Source organism: Mus pahari, chromosome 1 (assembly GCF_900095145.1).
Source record: "Mus pahari chromosome 1, PAHARI_EIJ_v1.1, whole genome shotgun sequence".
NCBI lineage: Eukaryota > Metazoa > Chordata > Mammalia > Rodentia > Muridae > Mus > Mus pahari.
This window is the reverse complement of record NC_034590.1, coordinates 54,046,098-54,072,448: the sequence shown is the minus strand read 5'-3', so window position 1 is coordinate 54,072,448 and position 26,351 is coordinate 54,046,098. Positions and strand designations below refer to the sequence as shown.

The following is a 26,351-nucleotide window of genomic DNA, read 5'->3' as shown; positions in this document are numbered from 1 at the left end:
CACACACACACACACACACACACACACACACACACATAGCATTTCTTCTTAGGAGAAGAAATTTGAAGATGTTTCCAAGAAAACTACACTGGGCCCCACTACAGTCCTACCAGGGGGACCCTTGGTACTCACTTCACAGAGGGCTGCAGCAGCGCTCCATCCTTGGTCCATGTGTATATGGCCTCCCTGCTGGGAGTAATGAGGCTGCACAGTATATTGATGACCTCCGTGCTTTTTGTAATGTACACTGTATTCCCAATCCTTGCATTTATTGTTTTGTTAAATGAAACTGAAGGGGGTAGAGTTTGCCTCATGAGAAGAGGTCCTTTTGGCTTAAAAGTCAGCTTGCCTGAGTTTTTCATAGTGGGGCTTTTAGGAACTCTTCCTGTCTCCCCTCTGAGCTGAGCCTCAGGTGCAACTTCCTCACGGATGCCCCTCCACTGCACAGGCATTGGCTGAGCCTTGGCCAACTCAGCTACCAGCTGATATATCATCTGGGATGCGAGGTCATCGCTGGCCTCTCCCGTCTCCATAAGCTGGCTCATGTTTCTTATAAGCTCATCAAACTGGGCTGTGTCCATGCTATATGCTCCCTGTTTCATGGCCGCTTCAAACTGCTTGTTCTTAAACTCCCAGGAGTTATCATTTCCTTCAGAGGTCCTGCACGGCCCAAACAGGGCTCTTAAGAAAGGCTGCTTATTGATTTCACCACTGTGCAGAGAAAGGTCATTTTTGTTATTCCACATCTGGCGCATTTTATGCCATGTGGCTCCCAAACTATTGGCTTCATTATGGTCCAGCCCAGGGTGACCTCTCATGTGCTCTCGTAGGGACGGGTGTGCGATGAGGCGGTTGTCAGTCCCAATGAGTTTGAGAACGACCGTCTCCTGTGCAGAGCCTGCGATGCATCTGTATACACCAATGTCAGGAGCAGCAAGACTGTGGATTTTCAGGGAACCTGACTTGGTGATGCCAAGCTGTTTAGAGTTCTTCAGACAATGGCCATCCTTCTCCCACTGGATTAGAGACTTCTGGAAGCGTCGCACTGGGCATTTGATGATCACAGATGTATTGAGCAGCAAGTAGGCTCTACTGCCAACAGTCAGGTTGATCCTCTTCTCTTCCCTCGTCTGGATATAGACTCTCCGGACACCAAGGATCTGGGGGCCCCTCTCTCCATGTCTTGTCTTTGTTCCCAATTTCGCTTCTGCAGGGGGAAAAGGAAAGGAAAGAAATTGAAAGAAATCACTCACAAGTAAAGGTTATTGACTGAAAATGTCCGAGGCCAATTGAGCTAGGCCTACTAATGTCTCTCTGTATGCCTCTTTCTCTGTCTAATTCTTTAAAAACATGAGAATTAAAACTTGAAAAATATCTTGGGGTAACCTCACAGCTGTCTAGTACTTTAGCAAGAATGAATGCAAGTTTGAGCATGTTGCTTGTATGTAATATCTAAGAATCGCAGCTCTTGTCTGCAAAATGAAAATGATGTTAGGACTCTCATCAGAAGAGGGTGAGCGTTAAGTCCATTTACTTAGATCACATGCACCTTGCAGTAGTAGGCACACATGGGCCCCCATATTTGATGCCTTCAACCACCAGCCAGATGGCAAAGGAAGCCCAGAGGCCACGGGACAGACTAAGAGGAAATCAGAGCCTCATTTGCTTTCAGACATTGACTCTAGTTAATGGGTTGAGACCAAAGGGAATGCAAGCCCAATCTGTCCCCTATGGTGACAGCTTTCACACTTGTTTTACTGAAGGGAAGCACATGGGGTGCTGTGGAAAGAAGTATGATTACTCTTCGATAATATGTGCTGGTCCCTGGGCAGATCACAGTGTGTGGGATTGAGGGCTAGTAGGCACTGGCAAGCGGCGGAAGTGAGGCATTGCTAGATTCAGAAGATCATGACATTGATTTACTTAAAGATCTTACTCTATTATGAGCCCTGGAAGAGTCACTGTGGGAGAAAAAAACAAAACACGTTGAGACCCAAGCATATGGCCTCAGTTCCTTGGAAATAACTGCAAAGTGCTTATGGGAATGTTGGTTCATAAGAATAACTTCCAGAGTCCTATGGGTGGCCACTGGGGTTTGGAAATAGTATTTTTATAGTAACAAAGCTTGTTGGTGAGGAACAAGTATAGTGAACTGACATAGAAAGTTCATTCAGAGCCAGTTAAGAATTAAGGCCTATTGATCTCAAGATGGCCTTTGGTTTTGTTCAAGAACCCTTAGCTCATCTCTGTACGTCACATACACATGCTTATCTGCTTCATCACAAGGATGAGAGAGTGTCCGCAGAGGATGTCACCCTGGCCACAGCCAAACAAAGAACATAGGTTTTTGTTTATTTGTTTTTGATTGACAACATAAGATTTTGAACTTACTACCCCCTTAACAACGATGAAAAGCAAAAGCAAGCAAGCAAACAAACAGAAGTACAGACCATTCCTTGATGAATTCATAGTCCCTCATCACTACCAACAGTGATGGATTGAAGGACTCAGTGAGAACAGCAGGGGACCAATCAGTAAACAGATACTGGCTATTTATTCACCATAATGTTCCTGTTGATACCCCCAGACATTCTCATTTATGGGGTGCACTTAAGGCATCAGGGTTTTAGAAAGCTATTCAGCTCATGAAAAGCTCAACTAGCTTGAGGATGACCATCCTGGAGTACCACTGAATTAACCAACATGGGAGAAAAGGGCACTCTTGGCCCAGTTGCTTCTAGTCAGTGACAGTTGATGAGCTGCTACTAGGAAGGCAGGAAGGGGATACAAAAGAGCATCATATTGCCTGTGAGCATACTGCTCAAGTCACTGCCACAGTCACGTCCTTTCCTAAGATGGTGGAGGAAGCACTTCTCTCTGGTCCTAGCATCATGTACCATTGTACTTTATTTAAGTAATACTTGTGTGTACGCAGGTTTCTCAGAAACATGACCAGTGTATAGCTTTGAAACTTAGTCTTCTAGAACAATGCCGAGTTCCAACACTGGAATTCATGTAATGATCCAAACTGCGTAGAAGATTTCTTACAGGACAGTAGAGTCCTCTCAATTAAGAGTGAATATTGCCTAGTATGGCTACAGAACTGCTCATGGGAAAACATATAGCTGAATGTGTCAGGCTGAGGACAATACAGGGATGATGTGAGGCCCACCTACCTAGCATTTTGATTCCTGGGACTCAATGACCAAACATGGACATGGGCTTACCAATGGCCTTCAAGATGTCCCTTATTGCAATCTTGGAGCTGACAGCACCTGATTCCTAAGGCAGGCCATGAAGCCTGCATATGGTAGGCAGGGCTCAGCTTTGGGTAGAACACCTGACACATGACCAATGAAACATGAAACCTGCATGTTCCTCTGGTTGTGTGACCATTTATAGAAGGCAAGCACTATGGTCCCACTTTCCCCCTTTCCAGCCCTGCTTTGGCAGTTGCTCACACTGTGGGTATATAGCAGTTTAGGTAGCAGAGGGCCAGGGAGTAGAGCAAGATTATCCTGGAGGCAGACACTCATGAGTCTTGCAAAGCTGTCAGGTTCCATATATGGAAACTTATATTTGGAAACTCCATAGCCAGTTTCCCCTTTGGTTCTCCTGAGTCCCTTTGGAGAGGTCCCTAGAGTGTGGTGTCATTGGACCAGATCTTGGAGGAAAAAGGTTGATCTGATTTGGGCTTTCTGTCTGTCTCACATATGAAACTATTCCAACACTGTTACACTGGCCAAGCCTGATGAGACCAGGGCATCATCACCCACTCTATAGAGAGGTCAGGCACAGACAACATATTTTTGGAGGGGCTTCTGGGCTGTGTGATGATGGTGCATCATGATACCTCTTCTAATACTGCATGGCATGAGAGGTACAACATCCATGGCATTTCTAAAAAGTAAAGCCCTTTCTTCTACATGTCTTCCTTCTGGGTCTTTGAGCCTGACATAAAGGCAAATCCAGGTGCAGGATGATATTTACAGCATATTCCCCAGTACCTCATACACCTGTCCTGTCTCTCTGTTGTCTCCCTTCCATGACTATAAGACCTGGAAGCATACAAGATTTCTAACCCCATGTCATCTTAGCTGCAATCTACATTTTGTTCCACCAGCATTTGATGGGCTTGGCCATGACCCAGCCCTTAAAGACATCCTATTACCCTGCCTGAACCCTCTCAGACTCTGGCTCTACATTTGGCCATTTGGCTGGTACCAGGTCCCTCTTCTTTCAGTTGACATGGGATCCAGTAAGACAAGTTTATTTGAAGCTATGTCAAGAATGTCGGAAGTTAGTTTCTGGACTCTCATCAGGATTTTTGAAGGTTACAGATCAGATGCCATGAAGGTGCTTTGAATAGGATTTGCTGAATGTGCTAAGATGCCCCTGAGACTCCATAACTTTGGTGTGGCCCACATCAGCTTGGAAGAACAGCTCCAACTTGCTTCTGTTTTATTTTTCAATCAACTTCAGCCTGGCTTCTGCTCCTATCACCACACCGAGGCTCTCAGGAACAGGCCACCAGCAACCCCCTAGCGATAAGCTCATTACTTTCTCTTTTGGATTCTTACCAAGATCCTTCCTTCCCTAAGAAGCTATTCTCAGTCATGTTTGTGTCTTACATTGGGCCCGAGTCACTCCTTGTACCTCACTATGTGACTCTGACAAGATATCTGATTTTACTCTTTCTTGAAGAAATAATGGTTGTACCTGCCTCACAAGATTGTCCTGAAAATCATGAATGACTGTCTATAACAAGTTTACAGACAGGGCTAGGCACAAACCACAAACTCGAAAATGCTAGTTAAGGGTTTGGATTGTCCTAAACTGAAAAGAACACCAGTTGATAGACACAACAGAATGAAGAATTTGAGCTTTTAAAGAGCTATGCCTGAGCTGGTGCCTGGCAGGGAATGTTTACGGGTGAACAGCTCCAGTGCAGCTGGACTCTATGGGGTGCTTTTAGGGGAGCAACTCCAGTGCAGCTGGACTCTATGGGGTGTTTAGAGGTGAGCAGCTCCAGTGCAGCTTGACTCTATGGGGTGCTACTGGCCTTTAGGTGGAACATGGGACATCCTTACTACCTGCCTCCAACTCTACTAAACCCCTAAATGATCAAAATAAAGAGCAAGAAAAAGCATCTTCAAGAACATCCATTTTATCTAATCCCAGGACACTGTTCAGGTCCTAAACATGGTTTCTATTCTAAAATGATGTCTCATGAGGAGCCATGGCACAGCTGGGCTTGGCCTCCCTCATCCATAGACTTCAATTATGGAGAGGCTAAGTGAATGGAAGACCATATCTTTTGTTTTGAGGAAGGATTGGGGCAGATTTGAGGTGAGATCAAAGGGGAAAGTCAAAAGGACATAGTGCCAACACAGCCTTACTGTTACCAGTGGATAAAAGATGAGATCACTCGCAACAAAATGGCAGCATGGTCATGGGTCCCAGTTGCTCTGGAAATTTTAGTGTGACTTCTTAGTAAGTGTGGGTGTCCCACACTATTGTCCAGCTTATTTTAGACAGCATAAACATCCCTGTTTCACTGGCAGGGTCACATTATTTATTCTTACAAATATCAGTAACTCAAGTCAGAGAACAAAAAGCAGACCAGAAAATCACTTGAAAGTAATTCGCTAAAGTTAAAGATAACCAGGGACTCTCACACCAAATCTGCCCTGATTCTTCCTTAAACTGAAAAAAAAAATGGTCTTGCATATGCTTAGCCTCTCTATAATTGAGGTCTATGGACAAGGGAAGCCAAGCCCATCTGGCAACAGGGTTGATTAAGTGGATCACCAGAAAAGCCAACTAAGTAGACTGGTTTCTAGCTCAAGATCAGAGGTTGGGAAATAATAGGGATATATGGAAGTTCCAGAGGTCACAGTGAGACATTAACCAAATAAGGCACAAGAACAGGAAGCTTGGGAGTCATCCCACCATAGTGATGACATGGAAGAATTGTTGAGTTAGGAAGTGTAGCTATTAGGTATCAGCAAGGTCATCAATAAGGAACTCGATTGCCCCATGTATTGTCAAATGTTGGTAAGGAAGATAGGACCTGGTGGTGTGTCCTCCAGTAAAGTAGAAAGTATCTTGAAGACCTACCTATTGAGCTTTATAATGTCTAAGGAGAAAGGTTAAAATGGCATACATAGGAAGGGAGAACACAGAAGCAACGAAGACAAGAGGTTGGGAAAGTACCCTGGCATCACCTGATGCAGTGCTGGAGAGAAAGAATGATCTATAAATGTTAGAGAGAGCTGATCACAGCATGGCCAAGCAAGTGTCATTTTTCAGAGGCGATGGCAAGAGACCAGAGAGTGGCTCAGGGTGGCTGGCTCTTGTTAGGAGCATCCTGTCTCCTGTCGCTTCTATAGTCTACACAGTCAACAGACTATGGATTATAGTGGGGTAAAGAAAAATGCTTTCTTTTTCTTGTTTTGTTTTCCTCCCGAATGCTTGTGGAATTCTTCTCTCCCCTAAATGCCATGATTTATAATCCAGTCCTGTCTATCGCGTGTCCTAATGACCATGATGTATTCTCCACATGGTATTTTGTCTCTTTTTAAGGAGCCTGCTGGCTATGACATTAATTTCCCTTTCCTCTAAGGCACTTTACAGCCTAGTCACCCTGATAAAAATCAGGTAGGTAAGAGACTAAAACAAACACCGCGCTGTGCCATTTGCCGCAGACATTCCTGATTTCCAAGAGGCTTTAAAGCTCGGAGTCTCAGGGTTTTAGGATGTCAAGATTCTGAAAATATGTTCTCAAACTATTCCCAGAAAAAAAAAATGTTAGTGTTCATGAATCAGCAGAAAGCAGCAGCTAAGAGCGTAGGCTCAAGAGTCAGACAGACTTGTGGTCAAATAGGCCAAAGGGGCCAATTGGCAGTCATGGAGTCTAGGGCAAAACGCAGGTCTTGCTTTAGCCTTGCATGCTTTGTCTTTAAATGAGGGCAATGTCTGATTCTCAGCGTTGCCAGGGAGACTCAATGAGATGAAAATGAAAGGTGCTTTCTGTCAAAGGTTGTCAACAAGTCTCATTACTTTTCAATTGAACTTAATGCTTAGATTTCTTTGTTTTGTACATTTCTCCAGGAAAGACATCAATGAACTAAGGACACACACACAAGCAACAGCAAAATAACAATAGTTCATTTCTGATTTTTTTTTTTCATTACAGGCTACCTGATGCAACGTATACTATTTTATAGGGGAATGAAGACAATAATAATAAAAAACAGAAGGAATGGGCCCCAGAAGCTGTCACCTCCAGGTCCCCACTCCCTTTTTACGAAGCTGTGACAGTCCTAATTTCCGTGGTTGTATCTCTCCTACACAACACATACATACATGGGAATGCGTAGATATGCATCCTCTCACATATGTTTCTCACATATGTTTCATGCAGATTAGCTTTGAATAGAATGAAAGTATGCTGTTGACATCATAGCAAGCTTAGGATTTATAGTTAATTGGCAATATACCCAAACTGCCATTTATTAAAAGCACTTTTTATGCTGACATTGTATTATATAGAAAAAACAAACAAAAAGGACCTTTTATCAAATACTCTTAATATCGTGAATGCAGATACATTCCTGGCAAAGAAAGCCAAGAAGCAATTCAGCTTAATCCCTGTAAGGCGCACTCATGAGCAGACATTCCTTACAATGGACTGCCCTGAAAACTAGCTCTCCCCCATTTTACCTTTCACCGCTAAAAACAAGTTGGAGTTTTCCCTGGACTGCTTTACCCACGCAGTTGAGATAGGCTGAGGACGAAAACGGAAGAGAAGACACCGAAGCATGGATGACGTGGCACACTTACTGCTGCACATGGGCATCTGGCATGGTCTCATGAGGGGGAGCCCCGGCAGATCCCTGCACAGCGTCTCAGCTACAGGGACTCTTCGGCCTTTGGCAGTCAGCTTTTGACACACCTGCTTTCTTCTCTGGAATCCAACCCCACAGGTGACAGAGCACTGCAATTAGAGCAGAGAGTGAGACAGAGCTCGCACATACCAGCCTGCAGGGGGCAACACAGTCCTGCCTACAGGGGGGAGGGGCACAGACCAGCCTGCAGGGGGCGGGGNCTCTCTCTCTCTCTCTCTCTCTCTCTCTCTCTCTCTCTCTCTCATTAATTTCCCCCTTTCCTTATTTTCTTTCTTTCTTCAGTCCCTTCTTTCTGAGATTAGCAAGTAACTGACAGAAATCTATTGTAGAATTTATGATTTCATTTCTGACGTTAGAAGTGATGCTTACTTTATTTTTTGTGTATAGTGTGTGTGTGTGTGTGTGCTTGAGTGCATGCATGTGTACGCATACAGGTGTGTATGCACCACCACATCTGGTAGTTTCTGGAGATCAACCTAGGTCTTCATGCTTGCATGGTAATCCTTTATCGACCGAGCCCTCCTCAGCCATGGGCTGAGGAAAATACACTTTTCACTGTATGATGAGGTAAAACAATAATAAATGGAGAGTGTAAAACAGATATGTAAAATCAATATCGCTGCAATGCTGTTCATAGTAGCTACAAAAATTAAGTAGTTAAAAACACATTTAACCAAAAGGTAAAAGATTGGCATGATGAAAATTATAAAACATTGATGGAAATCATTGAGATAGATATGCAAAAACCAGAAAGAGAACCATGGTCACAGATCAGAAGAATGAATGTTGTAGAATATGCATGTCACCCCAAGCAATCTGCATACCTGAAGTCATTCCTTCAGAATACTAATCTAATGCCACCCCCTTCAAAATGCCTTCACAGGACTATGAAAAATCCTAAAGTTTGTAATAAACAAACAAACAGACAAAATAATAATAGTCAAATCAATCTTGAGAAAATGGAAGGGAAGAGGCTCTGCAGTCCCAGCCTGGCTTTAATATAAACCACAAAGCTCTGTTAGTCAAACCAGGGCAGAATTAATGTAAAAATAAACATCTAGAGTAAGGGCACAGAATAGAACTAAACCCGTGTGCATCTGCAATCAACTGATTTTCAGCAAAGATGCTAAGGACATGCACTAGCGAAACAATGGTTTCTTCAATAAGCGCTGCTGGGGAATGGGCCATCCACATACAGAGGAATGCACGATAGATCCCTACTTTTCAAAACAGAGGAAAGAGAAAAACCTAAGACCTGAAAGCAACCAGAGAAGACAGAGGAACACTCATGTCTGTGCATTGGAACAGACAAGAACTTTTGGATGTGGCCTTAAAGGTACAGGAAGCAACTTTACAGTCAAATGGGACTTCATCGAGCTAAGAAGCTTCGGCACTACAAAGAAAAGGAAACGATTTTCAGAACAAAGAGATGACCCACAAAAGGAGAGAAAAGGTTTATAGCCTATGCCATGGAGAAGAGGGTGCCACTCAGTACATATGTGTGATGCATAAATCTCAGTGAGCAAATCCAAGCAGTACCATTAATAAATGGGCAATTCACCTAAATAGACACTTTTTAAGAGAAGACATTCATATGACCAAGGGGCACGTGAATGATTTTCACTATGCCATAATGAGATATTACCTTACTCCTGTAGGACTAATTTCATCAAAAAGACAAAAGGTAACAAGTTCTGGTGAGGGTGTGGAGCAAAGGGGCCCTGCCATTCCATTGGTCCACAGGAATGTCAATTAATGTACCCATTATGAGAAACAGTATGGAATTTTCTCAAAAAAATTAAAATAGAAGTAGTACATGTTCAGGCAATCCCACCAGTGGATATTTATCTGGAGGAAATGAAATCAGTATGCTGAGAAGGAATCTGCCTTCCCAGGAGTGTGCAGTTCACCATAGCTGAAAGATGAAGAGCACCAGCAATAAATGGATAAAGAGACCATGGCGCATTTATATCATGGAATACGTATTCCGACACAGGAACAGGACCCTGTCACCTGTGATGACATGGATGGAAACTGGGGGTCATTATGTTAAGAAAAATGAATCGGCACAGAATGACAAATGCCAATATAAGAATTCTGTAACCTGGGGAGTCAGGGCAGGGGCAGAAGGATGGGGACAGGTTGATAACTAGATGCGAGGTTACAGGTAGGTAGGAGCAGGACGTTCTGGTGTGCTATCATCCCGTAGGATGACTGCACATAGCGATAATGGACTGTACATTTAATAAAATTAGGAGGAGTTTTTTTGGTTTTGTCTTAAAGAAATGATATACATTTGAGGAGACAGACATGTTTACCCTGTCTTAAACAGTAGTCCTCCCTCAGCCCGATACACACTTCACATTTTCTATATCGGTGAGCAAAAAAGATGGGGGGAAATGTATTGTTGGGTGCTTTTGAAAGTCTTCTAAGATCCATATGTCCAGACATGGTCCCTAGAGTGGTGCTAATGGGAAGAGCTGTACCTTAAAGGGATGGGATCTGAAGGGATCCGTAGGTCCCTGGGAGTACACTCTTAAAAGAGATCTGCAGACCTTTCTCATCTATACCTCCAGCTCCTAGATTGAGATCTGACCACTCACTCATACTTGCTTTGTCCACCACACTCCCCAAAGGTGAATGATGCAAGCCCTAGTGCCTTTTAAGTTACCTAAAGTGCGAGCTACATAAACCTTTTCTCTTCATGAGTTAATTGGTATATTGCTGTGTTAAAGCAAAGCGGACCAATACAGAAAGAAGCCATTCAAAAATGACCCAAACTTCTATTCCCCAAATAACATTAATACCCAGTGATCACCTCAGGCACACGCAGTTCTAATCTAAGGCATTCATGCAGCCTTATTAAGTGCATAAGGGGAAAACTGAGAAAAAGAAGCTGTTGTAGGTTTGGTATTGTTTTTTAAAACCACAATTAATTTCAAAAGGAATACTCTGAAGTCACTATAGAAGATTAAAGAAACATGAAACTTGGACAGTTATTTTAATGGCATTGTTCTGACTTGAGAGAATAACAAGGGCCTTCCACTAAGCAAGGCAAGAGAAGCCCACTTTGGTTACATATCACTCCCTTCCAAATTCCCAGTTCGTCCATTATGTTAACCAGGTGATGTCAAGGCCTCGGGTGTTTACATTCTGCTCTGCTCTATCAATTGCTGGTTTATTAGTTTTAATTTTATACTTAACTGTTTCACCACTTATTTTCCTTGAAAAAACCAACAACAATGTAATTGACTTCCTAGGGTCTGTGATTTGAGTTGACTTTACAACATTTTGGTCCTCTGGGTTCATCAAGAAGGCATAGGGTTGGTCAGGAAGCCATATCAGACAGTTCTCTGACCTACACTTGTTGCCTGTTCACACGAAGAGCAACCATTATGGAGTGAGTACTCTGTCAAGCCTTCCACACTCAGATCCTGCTCCTTTGTGTCCTTGTGTTGACTCCTCATGGCAAGCAGGGGCTTTCCTTATTGTTCCATTTACCTCTTAGACCTTTGGGCTCCTAACTAAAGATAACACCCAGGTAGGCTGTCTTTCAGTGTGTATTTTCTTAGCGTATAATAGTTCATGATTTGCTCATGAGCTTTTATTAAAGGAAGTCAATTTGATCTCAATACTGAGAGTTCCTTTAACAAACACTGGTGAGGCAGTGTGCTTGCCTGCCCCCACAGCCTACAGTGCTTCTAAAAACAGTGTCCATCCGGCTTGGTGGCTCCCCTTTCAATCATTTCACTGCATCTATTCTGTGTACCATCTCTCTGATCACAACTTCTTATTTTGTTGTTATTGCTTATGAATCAATCTTTGCTTGTGTTATTGCAAATTTTTATTATGTATGCTTACTATCAACACACACACACACACACACACACACACACACACACACACACACACACACACACATAATTTAAGGCCGAGTACTCCAAAGTGTCTCTCTGTGCTCATTGTGAATCTCTGTGTTAGTTTCCATCTACTGCAAGAAAAAGCTTTTCTAATAAGGGTTGAGGTAGGCGCTGATCTGTGGATATAACAATATGTCATCTTATGTTTCTTTAGCAAAACAACAGTAGTAGGTTTTTCACTAAGGCCCATGACTGACTATTCTCAGTTTCTTGGATGCTTTAGTAGTAACAAGTATAAGCTCCATCTCCTAGACTGGGGTTTAAATCCAGCAGAAAGTGGTTGGTTCCTCTCATGAGGTTTGTCCGACTATTTGTACCACTATATCTTTATGGCAGGTCTCTGGTGTAAGTCACAGGGTTTGTAGCTGGATGATATCAATGATCATTGTTCTTCTTTAGTAGCATGCAATGTACCTTCGAGCATCATGAATGCTAGCCAGTAGGGGTGAAGCTTCTAACTGGGTACCAGCTCAATTTCTCCATGTTCAATGACATAACTAAGTTTATCTTCAGCTGTAGGACTTATCATGAGGTAATAGAGAGTAACCAATAGCTTTGGCAATAGCCTGTGATGCTTAGGGATAGGTCTTTGAGATCCCTTTGGCACTGGAGTTTTTATGTGGTGATGTAGGATCTCTAGTCTGAGCTCTGTCTTACCCAGAATATGCTGATTCCACTTAAATTTCTTTCATGTATGTATTAGATAGCATACACAAAACAAACTCCATGGGCTTTGTGAACTTTCTATTTTGTGTTGCTGTTGTTGTTTTGATTTTTGTTTTTGTTTTTGTTTTGGAGAGGGGAAGAGAACATGATGTTAGGGAGGAGGTAGGATCTGGGAAGGGAAGGGGAGGGAGATATACAATCAATACAGTGTATAAAATATTTTAAGTAAAAAGTAAGTTAACAAGCATTTTCAAAATAGGTTTTATTTTTGTTCTTGGTTCTTCCTTGTCTGTTCCTGTTGTCTTTCCATCTCTTTCTAGTCTCTTCTAATCACCATAAGGTCTCAGACCTCACTTTTAAGCCATTTTCCCCTAAAGATGGTGACTTCTTTGGGAATACAAAACCTGCTTGTTCTTCTCTCTGGGGAGTGTCTTGTCCAGTGGCTTGTGTGACTCTGCTTGGGATGGCTCCCTGCACCCTGAGTCCTTCTACTTCCAATCTTTGTGGTTGCATTAACGCACACATTCATGCTGCTGCTCCGAAAGCATCTATCTACAGATGGACAGACATCATAGAGGAAGAGCTAATACGCTTCCCATGACTTGTCATCAAGACCCTATCATCAAATCATTTATTTCCTTTATCTGCAACTCTGCTCAGGTTGACAGCATTTGATTGGTTGCTGGGACTAGGAGAGGAGGCTTTCAATAACGTAATGCGGTAATAAGTCAGCTATTGCCGCCTCCATTTCTCCCTTCACACCACTTCATCCTTGGCATCTTTCCTCCACAAGGAGGTATATAAATGTGGTCTCTACTCCAGCTCTTGCTTCTCCACAGTTCTTCAGGGGGAGTCCCAACTCCTGTGGTTAACACATGGTCCTTAAGCCACTATCTCTGTAATTAAAGAACTTTGAACAGGCCTTCGAGGACTGCCACACTTAGTCCTGTGGAAATCTGTATCCCTCTTGGAATCCCAAGGAAATATTTGTCATCACTCAGCTTTCCTTCTCACTTTGACTCACGTTTTTATGGTGTCTGGCAGGTGTATTTTAGAATATATAGTTTAGAATTGCAGCCATTTCAGTGTTCATTGACGATAGAGATCCTATCTTATTATTCTCCTTCTGATTTGTTGTTTTTGAATTTCTAAGAGGAGTGATTTTTAAAAAATGCCATTACTGTCATGTTTAAAAGAAAATAAACACCTAAAATTTCCATATAATAAATGTAAACATCAACTTTTTCTTAATTACCACTGAACCAATTTTGTCCACATAACATGGTGGTAAAACAACTGTCAAACTTTCTTTTCACTAGACATCTCTAATGATGGGGTATGTTTGGTGCACCTCCCAACCCCCTTTTGTATGGCAGGATCATTTGTAATTCCCTTTATTGGATAGAAGACTTACAGAATGCTCAAAACTGTAGGAGAGATGACATATTTTGGGCCCTGAATTTCACTGATAAGACCTCAACCTTGTGATGAAATATCGATGTTTGGCAGATTCCCCAGGAAGACCTTTCAATAATAACATGTCCTAAATTCTGAAATCTCTGAAAATGTTAGTCTAAGGTCTTTGAATTTGAAGTTCAGTTGGGCAGGGTATAAAATTGTTCACCCACATTAATCTTCATTATGCTACTCTCTTGTTTTCCAGTACAGAGTAGTAATGTTGAGATAGCTGATGCTAGTACAGTTTTCTTTCTCTAATAAGCAACTTGATCCTCTTGTCCAGGTGCAAAAAACCACATATCATTTTAAATCTTTAAAATGGAGTAATTTTAGTAAGATCTGTCTTAATAATTATTTCCAGCTTTTGTCATTACACCCAGGTTTCCCAGGTATAGGGAGTACTCTTTCAGTGTGACAATTTAAGACTTTTATTCTGTTCTATCCTATTAGGTGATTTTCTTAGGTGGTGATTTATATTCATTAGATTATTTTCACTTTACTTTTCAAATTTATCATTTTTATTTGTTTGATTCTTTGCACATATTATTAATTATATTATCTATGTCTAGTTATTTCTGAGTTCCTTCTAGTTAAGTAAAATTTTTGAAAGAAACTCACCCTTAGTTTTCTAATTCTTTCCTGAAGCCTGCTTGCTGTATTTTTATACTGCTCTATTTCTATTTATCTACTTCACTAGATTTTGTATTTTAATTTATTTCTGTATTTTCTTAGTTTCTTTCATCTCACTTTGTAGCACTAAGTTATATTTTCATATGATTCAAGGACAAAAACTGTATTATGCTGGTGTGCTAATCCTATTGCCTTTTATTGATCCTTGCAGTTTGCTGATGCTCCTATATATATCACTAGTTAGCCCTCTGTGCTTTTAGAGACTAGACGTGTAAGGCAGTAGAGTATTTCAGAATGTTTATTATCATCATGGTGTTAACATCTTCTGGCCTCTGGTGTTAAAATGTAGTCCACAATTTAGCCACAGTTTTGATATTGTTTTCTCTAGATGGTCCCGAGGAAACGAACGTTCACTTTTCCTTCACCCCATGTCATTCTCCTTCCAGATGTAAGTTTCTAGCACCTCCTTTGAAGGTCCAGCTGGTCATTCTTCCCTCACACACGTGTGTTGGGTTCACTTTTGCTCACTTTACTCACGGTTCTAATCAGAGTAGGATCAATTCTCTGGCTGAGCATGTGTTGTTGGTTTCCATGCTCAGTTGCTCTTGGCCCTACACCTCTTCCTTCTCACCACCTGGTGGCTGGGTTTGTAGTTTCTGCTATTTAGTTTTGTTTGGCCTTTGCTCCTTATGTTGTTTATGTGAAAATTACCTCTGTCCTTTTCCTTTTGCAATCCTAATGGCTTTATTTTTATTTCATGTTCTTTTTTTAAAATGAGGGATTAGAGAACATTAAAGATCAGTGCTGCCACCATAAACTTGCTTCTTTAGAAACCCATTAATTACTTTAAAGGAACTGTTAAAAATATACATTTAGACACCTTGGTACTCACCATCTATGACTGAAACTACCACTTACAGGTTGTTGATTCCTATATTCACAACATTGGCACAAATCCCTCCTAGGCTCCAATTATTTTTGAGACCTTTAAGGACCCTCAAGCTGTATGTGTTTCAATAAAGCCTATTTTGTCTCACTTTTATGTCACCTCCTGAGTCTTTCTTTTCTTTCTCTAGCTAACTTTAAGATTAGTACCACACTATTCATTAGCTTGCCTAGGAAAGAAATATAGAACTTGTTTTTTTTATTTTTTGCTCATTCACTGTCAAATTAATGATCAAATATGTCAGTTATGCTTTCCAAGACTATTTCAAAACTGTACTTAAAATATTTTCATTAATTTGTTGAGAATTTCATTCAATGTATTTTAATCACATGCACACCCAAATCTTCCCATTAATTCCTCCCAGCCTAAAACTGTCACTTCATATTTCATCTGACATTACTGTGGTGTTGCATAGACATTTCCAGTTATACTAGTTTTATGTGTATTCGGCTGTACACAGAATTATCTATTCACACAGAAGTGAATCATTTCTTATTAATGAGAAAAACACTGGCTACTCTTCTCTATGCCAACAGATTTCCCAGTCTTCCAGATCTAACCTCTAGCTTCTACAGTTTCTCTGTCTCCCGTGTCTTCTTGCTCTAACACATGATCCAGGTTGCCTTGTTATATTTTAGCTTCTGAGTGTTAAAATACTTCTGCTAAACTTTTAAGGACCACGGTAATACATATAAATAATCTAAATCCTTTCCTATTGGTTGCAGCCTCAACCTTCTCTCTCACGTCCCATCACTTTCTTAATTCATTCAGTTCTCTCTCTCTCTCTCTCTCTCTCTCTCTCTCTCTCTCTCTCTCTCTTTGTTTTTTGTTTTTGTTTTTTTCAAGACAGGGTTTTTCTGTGTAGCCCCAGCTGTCCTGGAATTCACTCTGTAGACCAGGCTGGCCCCGAACTCAGAAATCTGCCTGCCTCTACCTCCCAAGTGCTGGGATTAAAGGCATGCGCCACCACTGCCCAGCAGTTCTCAAACCCCATGAGACTCATGATCTCGAAAGTGTCACACATTACCTAGAATAAACTTTGGTCTCATTTCCACAGAGTTGCCCTGATTTCCTCAAACTAAATATTAAAGCCACATCTTCTACAGACTTTTCTAGGACTGAAGTGGGAAGAGAGGTTTCTCCATTGCCCAGAGTTATATACAGATGATAACTGTATTGAGCCCCCTACATGGCTATGAGCAGTATTTCATCTATGTGCCGTCTCAAAGTGAGTTCACTTAAGACTGTGTTCTTGGTTGTCTCTCATTTCTTGGTGCTTTGAGCAATCAATACAACAGCATTCAGTAAATGTCTGTTGTTTGAGGGACCAATCACGTAAGGCTATGGAAATGCAATTATTCAATTTAGAATGAGCAATTATAAGCTAATACTTATCATAGTATAAATAGTCAACAGATGTGGGTCAAGGCCAACATATCTGTAGAACAACGTAGATAGAATGATCTGAATCCAGGTATCATGTATTTCCGTGGCTCTACCAAGTACTAATTATGAAAGTAAAGATTAAAAATGTAAAGGAGAAGCTCAGCCAAAGGTTCTTAGTCTTTGCAATTAAGAATCAAGAAGTCTGGGGCAGGGTGAGATAAAGCTCAGTGGTTAAGAGTGCATAGTGCTCTTGTTGTCGCCACACGTTCATTCCTAGCTCCCATGTTAGGTAGTTCACGTATGCCTTTAACTCTAATCCAGGGGTATATGTTATCTCTGGCTTCATACATACCTGCACGCATACACGTGCATGTGTGTGCGCGCACACACACACCACATACACTTAAATTGGTTTTTAATCTTTGAAAAAATTTTGAAATAGTAAAAGAATTCAGAAATTGAAACTTCTTGAGGTCAAGTCTATTTTAAGTATGAGCTGAAGGTTGTTACCCTAAGATTGAGTACATATACACATGACTGTGAAAGAAGTATCAGCACACACAGAGACACACATACACACAGTGGGGGCGAGTGACTGAGATTGAGCGAGTGAACACCTTTCATGTACTTCCCAGGTTCCCATGAGTGAGCATGCCTTGGCTCTGAGCCAGTTTCTCACAAGTGCTGGTCTGAGCTCTTCGGGAAATATTTAGCAGCTGAAACAAGGAAGGAGCAGAGCAAGAGATGCTGTGTGCGGTCCTTACCTTCGACCAGTCTCCGGCAGTCAGCTGTGGGGGGCAGTCTGTCCTGGCACAGGACTTATGAGAAGATGCCTTGGGGCCTTGGCACAGCTCATCCGACAAATTCAAAAAGCTGCCATCAGTTAACAGCTGTCGACAGGTGACTCTCCGCTTCTGAGTTCCCCCACCACATGTCCTGGAACACTTAGAGACAGAAGCAGGAGACTTACTTTCTGTTAATGCAAAGCGGGGCCGCCACTCTCGTCACAGGTAGAATGGGCTGTGGTTTGCCACGCTGCTGTACCTGCTGCCACTCTTCGATGTGCCAGCTGGGAGGGCAATCAAACTGATTGCACGCTCGTAAGGCATGAGGCTTTTCCTCTCTGCATTCCTCCGGAGGGGCTGGGGATTCCTCAGGATGTAGACAGTAAACATCTCGTGTCTGGATTCCAACGCCACAGGTAGCTGAACAGGCACCCCAAGAGCCCATGTGCCATCTGTATCAAAAGCCAAGTGGGGAAAAAAGGCAAAAAGCAACTGAGGAGAGGTGAACCTCCCCCAAAAGGCAAAACACAACAAACACAATGATCTCAAGCTTCTCACGGGACCCTCGACCAGTGGTTCTCAACCTGCGGGTCACGAGCCCCGGGAATCACATATCAGATATTTACATTATGATTCACAATAATACCAAAATTACAGTTGTGAAGTAGCAATGAAATGATTTTTGGTGTTGGTGGGGGTCACTACACCATGAGGAACTTTTATTAAAGGATTGCAGCATTGGGAAGGCTGAGAACCACTGCTCTCGAGCTTATTACTGTGTGTAGGTTCCAAACTGTGGTATCTCCATGAATATCTGTGATTAACACAGAGAAACATGACATTTACAGGGAAGGCATACCAGGGAAATGGTTAAGGGTCTCACTTGTTTGGTGCGACCCTGAGTGACAGGGAGTAAATTGCTTTCCCCACCCTGCCCAGACACCATCCATCCAAACTAAAATCTTGACTTGGTTTTGAGTCCCACGGCAAAGATGATTTACAGAGGCACCAGAGGAGATTTTTAAAATGCTTACAAACACATTTCAGGAGGTCTTCAGGGCACCTGGATTCGTTATTTGTAATATCCTTGAGAAAATTCCTTTATGTTAGGGTTGGATTTACAGCACATATATAATGTGATTCCTTTCTAATAAGAAAAATCAAGTTTCCTAGGGAAACAGCTGGAAACATGAAAACCACAGCAGCAGCATGTGACTCATATTTCCACGTCACTTCAGTGAAGATTCCTGCAGCTTGCACCCCCACCCGAAGCTTACACGCCCCATTTCCTGAAGTGCTGGAAAATACCGTTTTTAAAAGTCTTTGCCCCATCTTATTAGAGAGATGTTGGACAGTATGGTTATTTTACTTGTGGTTTTTTTTCTTTTTGGAACATGAATTCTTAACTAGTTACCACAGAGATACTCAAGAATGAGAAATTTTAAAATGCTCCAAACATACCATAAAACCATGCTCCTCTGGGGTGTTTTGCAATGCAAGAAAGAAAAATAATGAATTTCACAAAGTGAAATAAGATCATGAAGTTTTAATCATTGAGGGACAAGCCTGCTCACCACTGAATGCAGCATCATCTGAAGTGGACATACAATAACCACACATAGTGCATGTGTGAATCATGGCAGTGAACCTGAAACCTCTCATGGTCAGAGAAGCACACAAACATTGAGCTCTGAATAACAGTATGTCTGTTTTGTTTTTATTTTTCTGACTTTTATTATATTCATTCATCATATAGGTGTTTATAATGAGAGGAAAATGAGTTCATTCAAAAAATAGTTAAAAGGTAATTTTATTTTTTTTTTCACTTCTAATTTTCTATAGTAAACATTTTCCTTTTGGGGGGTTGGAATGAAAAATAAAACAATAGTATCTGTGACATGATACAGAGGATAAAAAGTTTTATTATGAAAAGAAGTTTGTTAGTGAAGGGACTAATAATCGAAGCATAGAAGTAGAATAAGAAGCAGGCTGGAATATCCGTGTGTTAAAGGTTTGGTCCCCTGCTTGGCACTTTGAACAGGTCACGAACCCTTTAAAGACTGGGACAGGCCTTTGGAAGGGTGGTGGGACTTCAGCCCTCGTCCTCTCCTTCTGTTGCCAACATTCTCACTCCCATCTGAGACTTAAAGAGCATAGTCTTTAGGGTTCATTCTGACTCACAGTTTCAGTGGTTTGAGCTCTGGGTTTTGGCGCCATTGTTTCTGGGCTGGTGAACTCTATGGCGGCCTGAGCATGGAGACAGTAAGTAGGAGCTGCTCGATCATGGTGGACAGAAAGTGATGACTTCAGCATAACTATCTTTCAAAAGTATGCAACTAGAAAAATCAATTATAGCCCCAGTAGACAGGAGATGGAATTGCTTTTATCCAGAAAGGGAGCAACAGAATTTGTGTGTGTGTGTGTGTGTGTGTGTGTGTGTGTGTGTACACTCATGCATATTTTAATGCCAGAAATTAGTAACAGATTGGTGCAAAGCCACATCACTTTTGCGGGCTGCTTCTCTACTTCCCTCTCCTGAGTTGCTGACTCTTGACAGAAGAGAAGGCTGTCTTCTGACCATTCTGTAACCCTGCATTTTTTTCTACAAACTTCTGGCTCTCCCCTGGAAAAAGCAAACCCTGTGAAATAGCAATCATGCAGCAGTTACAGGACAGGGCAGGGGAAGCAACTTCACAAGAGCAAGTCACCTTCCCACCCCCGCACCCCTGGACACCTCTGGCTAATACATCAAGTGCGTTTGCCTTTGGGTAAATAAAGGGCCACTGACTGTCCACACCAATCTCAGTGGTAAGTTTCACCCTGGGGTGATATTTTACTGCTATTGCCCTTGGAGTCTGTAAATATTTATATGGAAAATATTATGCAACCCCCTGTTCCTGTTATTCCTACACCACTGGTTTCTAGAACCTAAAACATTTTTGTAAACTTACCTTTATTTTGGCATAGAACCTTTGCCTCCCCTGGGTTTTCTCCAACATAACTCTCAATCTTTGAAAAGGTTATTAAAGTCACATCTCTGAAATGAGGGACAATATTTCCCTTTTTATAAAAACAGACTCTTAATTTTGCAGGTTCGCCAAAGCATACTGTGTGCTCCACTCTTTCTAGCATGGCAGCTCCATGGCACGTGCTGCTGAGGACGGGGTGAGTAAGAACGCTGGCTAAGACAGCAGGGCCTGCTGTACATGGGGACAGATGCAGGAAAAAACCCTGCAAACATCCCTCAGCAGCCTTAAAAATCATCTTCCAGATTAGCTGTCAAGTCTTCTGTGGTTTGGTGGTCTAAACTAAACTCATCCTGCTTTCATTTCATGAATGGTTCTATCAAAGCTTGTCCTTCTTAACCAGTTCTGACTCTGTCACTACAGACAGTGCCCAGCTTTGGGTGGTGTGATGGTTTGTATGTGCTCAGCCCAGGGAGTGGCACCATTAGGAGGTGTGGCCTAGTTAGAGTAGGCGTGTCACTGTAGGTGTGGGCTTAAAACCCTCACCCTAGCTGCCTGGAAGTTAGTCTTCCACTAGCAGCCTTCAGATGAAGATGTAGAACTCTCAGACCTCCTGACCATGTCTGCCTGGATGCTTCCATGCTCCTGCCTTGATGATAATGGACTGAACCTCTGAACCTGTCAGCAAGCCCCAATTAAATGTTGTCTTTTATAAGAGTTGCTTTGGTCATGGTGTCTCTTCACAGCAGCAAAACCCTAACTAAGGCTTAATTCAGTGAGTTACTTGACCATGGTGAGAATGTGATTTGCAGTCAGCACATCCTGTATTTCCCAAAGTTGAATGATTCTTTAGGCCAGTGAGAGATAGTCCGACACTTGATGTGAGCATGTGTGTGTATGTGTGTGTTTGTGCGTACGTGCACATGTGTGTGCATGTGTGCATGCGTGCGTGGGGGGGGCAGGGATTCTGAGCTGCAGCTCCTTGAGTCCCATGATCACAGATGGGCCCTGTCGCTAAACTCTTATGACTAGCAGCTTCCAGTTAGGATTTTTTTTAACTTATTGAGTGAGGGTTTCAAAGGAATTAACCACACTTGAAGCTGAGGAGAAAAGAAAAAACACCAACCTCATAGGAAGTCACAAATCAGTGTAGGATGTGAGCAAAATGCAACTTGAAACCATCATCCCCCCAAAAGGTTGCATGGAGCTGAGGGTATAGTTTGGGGTAAGAGTCTTGCCTAGCATTTGTGAGGTTCTGGGTTCTATCCCCAGGAACACAGAGGGAAAAGAAAAGAATATTGGAGATCAAGAGTCTTTGATAATCCCAAAATCCTAATACCGTTTTCATTTTAGAGACTCTTTCATTCAAATCCCTAAGAAGGAGAAACACTGGTGTGAAGATCCACCCTCTGTCCCCTATATCCCCACCCATTTCCATTTTTCTTGGGACCATCAATAGCTCCTCCTTCTAAAGTGTCTGAGGTCAGTTTCCTATTCACATTCTGTTGACCTTCTCTTGGCCAATGAGAAATGAGTCAGTGATTCCTTTTAAGGGAGAGAATTAACTGATGTCCTGGGTAGAGAAATAGAAGATGTGATTCAAGGGTTAAAGTGAGGGTCACAAAAATTTTTATGGTACTGAGTTGCCCTGTGACCCCCAAAGATGCTGAAATTACATAATTTCTAGCATCTGTCATGGAGAATTTATTTGCAAATAGTTTTTGCAGATGGTTAAGTAAGGGGTGGTCATTAGAGTAGGCCTGAAACAACCTGAGTGGTGTCTTATGGGAGGAAGAATTCTGGACACAGACATGCTGAGGAAAGGAGATACAAAACCACAGGAAGAATGTTCTTCATGAGCCACAGACTGCTGGAGGCTGTAAGCAAGGAGCGAGGCCTGGAAACAATTCTCCTTCCCAGTCCTCAGAAGGACCCAACACTGCTGACTCTGTGGTTTTTGAACTTCGTGTCTGAAGATCTGAGAGATGATAAATTTCTGTTCTTCTAGCCACTTAGTCTACTGCACTTGGTTAAGGCAACCCCAGGAATCTAAGCCTTTGCCAAGTAAAGAAAGTGGACTTAAGTGCCCAGGTAAAGGAAAGTCAACCATCAGGCACTGAGGAAGTCACGCTGTAGTCTCCCTGCAAGTTAGAAAGAGAGAACTCTCTCAACCCTTCTGCTCTAGCTGAGGACCTGAGTTCAGTTCCCAGCACTGACTTTAGTTCCTAAAACCCATATCAGTCAGCATACAACTATGTGCAACTCCAGTTCCAGGGGATCTGACACCCTCTTCTGATCTCTCAGGGCACCTGCACTCAACAATCTACATACCTACAAACATACATATAAGTTTTAAAGAAAAAAGTGTAGAATTTTGTCAATGTTCTGAGGCATCCTTTCACCCGGTGGTAATGCAATTGCTCTCATGCGATGTGCCTTCAGGCGATGGGACATTCTGTTTTTCTTGATCTTATCGGTGCCTAGGCTACTTTTCTCACATCTTCCCTTTCAGTGTCCTTGACTAAAACAGTGAACAGAGCTCTGGTGAAAACTAGCTTCATGGCACTATGAAGTGACATATAGAGAGAAAGTACTCCAGTGTTTTGGGTTGTCTTTTGTTCTCTTCTTTTGACTTGTCTTAGTTAATGGCTATGAGAATTTCATGGTTCACCATTCTGTAGTGTCCATTTAAAATATGCACAAATCTAGACTATTTCCTTTATAGCCATCTTTCCACAGAGAGAAACCATACTCTGGATGGTGTAGAGAGAAGTGATGGCAGGCAGCAAGGGTTGGAAACCAAGAGATTGGCTCCACTAGGAGCAGCTTCCTTTTTGTGGTTTGGAAAAGGCAGAGTCTGGACTAGATAGTACTTAATGAGAAATCTTCATTCCTGTGTTTGACTTTGTATCATGCAATTTATTTACTGTATGTTCTCGGGCAAGTTGCCAACAATCTTAAGAACCCACAATTTTGTTCTCATACTCAGAAATCAAGGTTATTTATATGTTACGTATTATTACTACATCTTTAAATGTGATGTGAAGTTATTGACTAAAGTAGCAGAGAAATTTATGATATAGCTACAAATTCATGCCACTGCTTGGAATGTTTAAAGCTCATAGAAGACATCTGTACGCGTTGTGAGACCCTCAGGATCCCTCTACTGAGCTCTGATGTACAGGTGAGCACACTGTAGAAAGCATTTCTGGAAAACACTACAGAGATGGGATTATCTTTATGCCTATAGATACAGAAGCACACTCAACTGTATTCATGAAGAATAACATTTTTGTCTATACACAGTAAAAGGGCGATGATGGCCCTGTGGGTTCACAGAAAGTCCCAGCTTTTCCAAAAGCATTTGATTCGGATTTCAATATTAGAATGAGAAGAAAACCAAGAAACCTGGAAAAGTCACTCAGTTCACTAAGGTATGCCCACTTAGTATCAAGGTTACTCCCATGAATGGCTTTTTCCCATCTGATCCACTCCACACTACCCCAAGTCAAGTCATCCTTTGTATCTGAAGCAAGTATTCCAAGACAACCTCCTTTTCTAGAAGACACTGAAATCCACAATTTCCCAAGTATCTTAGATAAAATAGTGTTACCTTTGAATCCCTACTAGCCCTCTGAAGTACTTTAAGTCATCTCTAGGTTACCCATAGTCCTTGGTACAATCTGAACACTGTGTAAAGAGCTGCTCTGTTACATTGCTTGGGAAATAATGACAAGAAATAAGGAGTCTGTTGCTTTGGTTTACTTTTTGTTTCTATGATAAACACCATGGCCAATAGCAACTTGGCAAGGAAAGCGTCTATTTTGTCTTAATACTTACTTAGTCCCTCATAGAGGGAAGCTAGCTAGAGCAGGAGCTCAAGACAGGAACCTGGAAGCATAAACTGAAGCAGAAACTATGGAGAAGTACTGTTTACTCACTAGGTTGCTTCCAAGCTCAGGATCACCTAGATCAGCTACCCATTTCTTAGAGAGTCAAAGCTCACCTGCCTAGGGATAATGCTGCCCACAGTAGACAGTGTCTTTCTACATCAGTCAGCAATTGTGAAAATGCTCCACAGACATACTCACAGGCTAATCTGATGGAGGCAACTTCCCAATGGATGTTCCCCTTTCCCAGGTGGTTCTAAATGACAACCAAGATTAGCCAACACACTTGGATATGCATGGGATAATTAATGCAAATTTTCACAGGGCTAGAGATCAGACATAAGGAGGTATATATATATATATATATATATATATGTGTGTGTGTGTGTGTGTGTGTGTGTGTGTGTGTGTGTGTATTAGCTATTCATAGATGCTACAGAACCCTCTATACTGAGCTATACTCCTGGGCCATTAAAACAGTACTTTTGTTCACGATTGCTTTGAACGTTGAACCCTTGGACACGAAGAACTGACTGTGCTTGATACTCATGAAAAGCTCTGGATGCCGCTCACACAGAGGGTGTCCTCATTGGCAGTGAGACCAAACTTTCCCTTTCATTTTTCTTGCCTGTTGTGGAATGAGCATTCTAGTGTGGATTACCCTGGAATACAGTCACTGAGATGTGAATGTGAAGCAATGGGGAGAGACTTCCCTGTGCTGCTTCTGGGCCTCACCTTGCCTGGCAGCATGAAGTCATGGGCCTTTACTGCATTATCCCATCCAAGACCATAAAGATGGCTCTGAGAGCAGCCAAGAAGATCCTAGTATTTCTGGCAGATAGCAACGAGGTCAGAAATGTAGAGATGGGCAAAAGCACTGTTTCTTCTCATTGCAGGTAAGCTTTTACCAAGCATGAGGCATCTGAGCTGGCCTGCTCTCTGAGGGCAAGGCTCATGAAGGAAGGATGCACATCTCCAACTTATTTCCTAGATGCTCATAAAACACATTTACATTCTTTCGGCATGGCAGACAGAGGACACCATAACCTTCCTCCATCACTTTGTCTCCTAGACATCACAAAACCTGCCCTTAGTGAGTGATGGCAGCTTAGCAAAGTAGACAGTGTAACTGCTAAGATTGCATCAGAGAGGGAGGGAGGTGATGGGATGGGCTTTCTAAGTTTTTGGCATCTAATTTATTGCAGAAGAGTGGCTGACATAATAAAGGTAGACAAAGGAAAAGGCCCGCTGAGGCTAGAATGGGAAAGGCATGTGTGACAAACCAACGATGCTGAGCTATAATCATCGGTAGCCAGTGGCATCCAGAAACAGAGGGCCAAAATCCCAGGTTCTTACAGGGACCTGGGCAGGAAGCAGGTTACAGTCATTTTAGAGCCCTTATCTGTTCTTTGGGGATTCTGACATTTCATACTCCACAATGTGAGCCCCCAAGGCAAGTTAGAAGTAAAGATGCCTGTGTGTGCTTCATTGTTGCTGTGACAGGATATTGAATGAAAGTGATGGGGAGGAGGGGTTGTTTGTTCAGTTTTTCCTTTAAGCCCATCATTGAAGGATGAACTGAAGCAGAGGCCATGGAGGAGCTGGCTTACCTGCTGTAGCTTGCTTAGCCTGCTTTCTTATATAACCCAGGACCGTCTACCCAGGGGTTGCCCCGCCCACAGTGGGCTAGGCCTTCCTACATTAGTTATTAGTCAAGGAAATGCACCACAAACATACTCAAAGGCCAATCTGATGGAGGCAGTCCCTAATTTGAGGTCCCCTTCTCCCACGAGA

At 42.2% G+C, this 26,351-nt stretch overlaps 1 protein-coding gene across 4 annotated transcripts in view; it reads right to left on the bottom strand.

The window, feature by feature from the left end:
- Positions 1–26,351, bottom strand: part of Adamtsl3 (ADAMTS like 3) — a 276,839-nt gene that overhangs the window by 44,072 nt on the left and 206,416 nt on the right. For all 4 annotated transcript variants that reach the window (XM_021210057.1, XM_029532349.1, XM_029532345.1 and 1 more), the window contains 4 exons: positions 17,961–18,153; positions 17,681–17,860; positions 7,846–7,999; positions 133–1,207 (listed from right to left, as the gene is read on the bottom strand). In XM_021210057.1, coding sequence (XP_021065716.1) covers positions 133–1,207; positions 7,846–7,999; positions 17,681–17,860; positions 17,961–18,153 — 1,602 coding nt within the window. The remainder of the gene's footprint in view (positions 1–132; positions 1,208–7,845; positions 8,000–17,680; positions 17,861–17,960; positions 18,154–26,351) is intronic.